Source organism: Cibotium barometz, chromosome 45 (genome assembly GCF_041138505.1).
Source record: "Cibotium barometz isolate CiBa-2024 chromosome 45, ASM4113850v1, whole genome shotgun sequence".
Classification (NCBI taxonomy): Eukaryota; Viridiplantae; Streptophyta; class Polypodiopsida; order Cyatheales; family Cibotiaceae; genus Cibotium; species Cibotium barometz.
The window spans coordinates 24,267,080-24,271,658 of record NC_141090.1 but is presented as its reverse complement, the minus strand read 5'-3'; the positions used below and the strand labels follow the sequence as shown (position 1 = coordinate 24,271,658).

At 48.2% G+C, this 4,579-nt stretch overlaps 1 protein-coding gene across 1 annotated transcript; it reads right to left on the bottom strand.

The window, feature by feature from the left end:
* Positions 1 to 3,275: 3,275 nt before the first annotated feature.
* On the bottom strand, positions 3,276 to 3,974 carry LOC147612559 (putative pentatricopeptide repeat-containing protein At3g23330). Its single transcript, XM_086783514.1, has one exon. It carries the CDS (start codon positions 3,972 to 3,974, stop codon positions 3,276 to 3,278), a length of 699 nt encoding a protein of 232 aa, XP_086639640.1.
* Between the last annotated feature and the right edge of the window lie 605 nt (positions 3,975 to 4,579).

Sequence of the window (4,579 nt, the reverse complement as noted above, 5' to 3'; positions counted from 1 at the left end):
CTGACTCAAACCCCTAGTGGGCTGAATGATTAAAAACAAGGAGCACTTGGGCTATTTATAGCCCCTTTAAATGCATGGGGAACTGGCCGACTGCTGGTCGGCCAGTTCATAAATTTATTAATGCTCTTTTAAACACAGTCGACTGGATCACTCCTGCGCATGCTGCTGCCCGACTGCTTTCCAGTCCACACACACCCTAGCACCTGCTGCTGCCTCTATGTACTGGTTCAGCCGACCATGGCTATGGGCAGCCGACACCTTCTGCAACCAGCCTACTCATCTCTTGTCCTGCTGATGTCAACCGACAGTCCTTTCTGGAACCAGCCGACTGCTTCTTGCTCCAAGTCCTGCTCCATGTCCACCTCAGATGTTACACCTGAAGCTCCTACACTCTGGTTTTTCCTATCTTCTACTGGTTCATACTCTTTATCTGGTTGCCTTTTCTGGATCTAGCCCTGAGAATGTCCATGGCATCTATGATGCACATGACAAGTGGTAGCAGGGGGTGCAAACAGTTTCTGAGAATAAGAAAAGCATTCATGTTGGAGCTCTGAGAAAGACGGAGTCCATTCACCATCCAGTTTACGGACTCTGAGGCAAGAGGTTTTCCTCCTGTAAGCATGTAACCCTTGAAAGAAAGATTTTGAAGAGCAGCCTTTATCCATGAATTGAGTCATCCTTGCCCGAACCTGCCACTTGGCCAATTTCCGTCGGTCAATAGCTTGCAAGAGAGCTGTTGACTGAGAGAGAGTGTCCATTTGTTGAGAGGAGAGGGGCTGCAATTGGGAATGTGCAGTCAAGGACTGAACTACTACTTTGGCATGCTAAACTTTAGCTCTCCAGTCAGGCATGAAATTACTCCCATATTCCTGAATAGCATGCTGAAGCCTGTCCACAAGGCGTTGCCATGCAAAATTACAGTCATAATGGACATGGGCTGCAAGAGGAATTATGGCATATCAGATCAATTGTTGAAATTGTGCATGCTGTAGGTATCCTTTATTGATATGTTTCACCCTATATGCTGTGCAAGAATGCAGATGGATGGGTTACTAATGCATCCCTAAGGGAAAATCCCTAAGGGTGGCCTGCAAGATTTTGAGAACTAGGTTTAACTGTGCGGAAGCAATTAACATGATGTCTGACTAAATGACTGATGGAATGAACATGATCTAAGGCTGGTTACCCTGTAACGCTATGATACCAATGTGGCATGTGAGGCTTCGACCGTAGTAATCACAACCTTAGTCTAACTAAACTACACTTAATGATGTTTAAGAGATAGACAAATATGTGTCAATGCAATGCAGCTATATTAGATGATGAATGCGGTTACAATGAGATCCAAAGGGATGTATGCTGTCCTAGATGATGTCTACCCCTGGAAGAGAGGGAAACATGCTAAATAATGATGAAGGATGGCTGAAAGATGGCTGTCCTGACTCCAATGCTGAGTTCCACCACTTGTATGCTGGTATCCCTCTATGTAGGAGTTGGGAAGATGGTTGAATATGCTGATGCGTGGATGCGCTGTTGTTCCCAGCCCTCTTGGTGTAGAAACGCTGAAGGAACACACTAATGGATGCTGAATTGTATCCCCCTTTGCTCCTAGGAAGGAAAACGCTGAAGAGATCCAGATGTCTATGCTGAAATGATGCGTTTCTTTATATATGGGGAATTGGTGCTGGTCGGCCAGCTTGGCTGCAGTCGGCCAGCTCTGAATATGCTCACGACTGCCATTTAAATGCCATAAATGCTTTAAAGGCTGGTCGGCTGACTTGAATGCTGTCGGCTGCCTCCACAAGCCCCAATGCTTTTGTCTAGATGGTTAATATGATGCTACAATGCTGAATCCAACCCATACCATGTGGTACATGCTGAAAACATTCATTTAAATGTCCATAAAATGCCTGATAAATCTTGATTAAATGCCTGATGATGCCATGCCATAAAATAATGCCATGTCACTGTACACCTAAATGGTGTGCACGTGACAGCAATGGCATGCCACATGGAAGCTCTGGAAGTAGAAGTTTGCGAGGCATAAACAGAGGCAAACTCCCAAATATCACCATTGACATCACATTGAATCACCATCCATCTGCCATCACAATCATTGAAGGCAAGCTGGGGCCGGAGGCATGAGGGCATGGCTCCGGCGAGGGCCGGGGAGGGTGTTCGGGCACGGCACCGCGGGGGCCGGGGGCGTGAGGGCACGGCTCCGGGGGGGCCGGTCGGGGGGGCGTGAGGGCACGGCACCGGGGTGCGAGGGCACGGCTCCGGGGGGGCCGGCCGAGGGGGGGCATGAGGGCACGGCTCCGGGGGGTGTTCGGGCAGGCACGGCACCGCGGGGGCCGGGGAGGGTGGTCGGGCACAGCACCGCGGGGGCCGGGGAGGGTGTTTGGGCTCACTGGGGTGACGGCACGGCACGGCTCCGTGGGGGCCGGGGGAGGGTGTTCAGGGCACGGCACCGCGGGAGGGTGTTCGGTCACGGCACCACGGGGGCCGGCGGGGGGCGTGAGGGCACGGCTCCGGGGGGCTGGCCGAGGGGTGTTCGGGCACGGCTCCGGGGCCGGGGAGGGTGTTTGGGCACGGCTCCGGGGGGCTGGCCGGGGGGTGTTCGGGCACGTTATCTTCAGCTTTTTCATCCTCTGAACCCACATTCTCATCAAGGCTTTCCTGACTGGTTGAATTTCCTGTATTGATCATCCTGCTCATAAGAAGCCTATTTTCAAGAGTTGTTAAAACTCCATCTCCATTCTCTTTGCCAGCTAATGCAACTTGCACAAGTGTTGGTTTGGCATCCCCCTAGTTGAAATTCTCACAGCTTTTACTTTCATAAGATATAGTTCGATTGTTCTCAGAGCAGTCCACAACTGTGTTTCTAGATTCCCCATGCGTGTCGAGAATATCTACAAAAGATAGCATTGCATCGTAGTATTGCCCATCTTGCATGGTTAAGCCAACATCATCCTCGTTCAAACCTTCTAGTGATAATGGGGTTGAACCCCCATTGACATTAACCTTCCCTGTTGTCTCAGAGGCTGGTGCCTTACGCTCAGGGTAGTCCATATCTCTTATCTTTGATATGCCAAGTTTTGAACACCCTGGCTGCACTCTCCAGACTCCCACATTTCGTATACATATTGATAAGGGCAATCCCAACCACTGCATCTAACTCAAAGCCACTAGCCATCAAGCGAGCATGGACTAGCTTGCCTTGGGAAAGGGCAGCTATACTTGAACATGCATTCAAGGCACTGATAAGAGTAACATTATTGGGCATTTGCCTCTCCTGTTGCATTTTGTTCAAAAAGTCCTGCTTGTCCATGTCCATGTTGAGAATATCCTGCAATCATAGTAGTCCATGGCACCACACCTTCTTGTCCTAAACTGTCAAACACTCTCTGAGCTTCCTCAAGAGACCCAAGTTTTGCAAGCATATCAATTAGCATACTACTGACGCATGCATCCAAATCATAACCACTTTCGACAACATATCCATGAATGAAATTACCCCTATGATCAGCTGATGTACTGGCGCAAGCTTTCAAAGCACTAACAAAAATGGTATCCTTTGGCTCCATCCCTTCCCGCAGCATTTGCTCAAAAAGATGGAGAGCCTCCTCACCCCGCCCATGCTGAACATACCCTGTAACCATTGCACTCCATGTCACCCGGTCATGTTTTGGTAGCTTTTCAAACACACTCTGTACATCTGCAGGCCTTCCACATCTGGCATACATGCCAATAAGGATACTCCCTACAAATACATCAGTTTCAAACCCACTCTCAGCTACATAGGCATGAGTAAGCTTGCCCTGCCCTAAACTTGCCATATAGGAACATGCTTTCAAAACACACACGAACGTAATTGCGTTGGCTTCATGCCATGTTGTTGCATTTCCTGAAAGAGAAGGAGAGCCTGGTGACCATGCCCATGCTGAGCGTAACCTCCAATTATTGCATTCCATGTCACCGCACTTGAAATGGGCAATCTCTTAAACACTTTATATGCATCATATAGGCTACGACATATGGCATACATGCTAATAAGGGTATTGAAAACAGTAATGTTTGAGTCATGACCACTCTCAAGTAAGTGTCCATGGACCAGCTTACCCTCATGAAGAGTTTCCATACTTGAACATGCTTTTAAAACAGCAACATACATGTCATTCCCTGGAATTACACTTGTCTGTTGCAATTTGCTGAACAAATGAATCACATTTCCACCATATCCAAGCTTTGCATGTGCTAGAATCACGGCAGTTCATGCTAAGACATTCGGATTCGAAAGCTTAGAGAACACATCATTTGCTTCCGGTAAACTACCACACAACGCATACATTCTAATGAGATTCTAATCAAGTGGCTTCCCAAGAAAGTGTTGAGCTCATATCTTCTTCTCCTTATAAGAGAATGCACTATTCTGCCAGTATCCAGGTCCCTTTTGTCAATGCACCCTTGTAAGAGATAGTAAAACATAGTGGTAGAAACATGAGAGCTGTGCCCGTCCACTGTCAGGTTGTCCACAGTCCGTATGGCTTCATGAAGGCTACCCTGATTACAAAGCTTT

What these genes read in the sequence shown, in the direction of transcription:
- LOC147612559 (XM_086783514.1), bottom strand. Translation starts at nt 3,974, where the DNA reads ATGGAATGCAATAATTGGAGGTTACGCTCAGCATGGGCATGGTCACCA.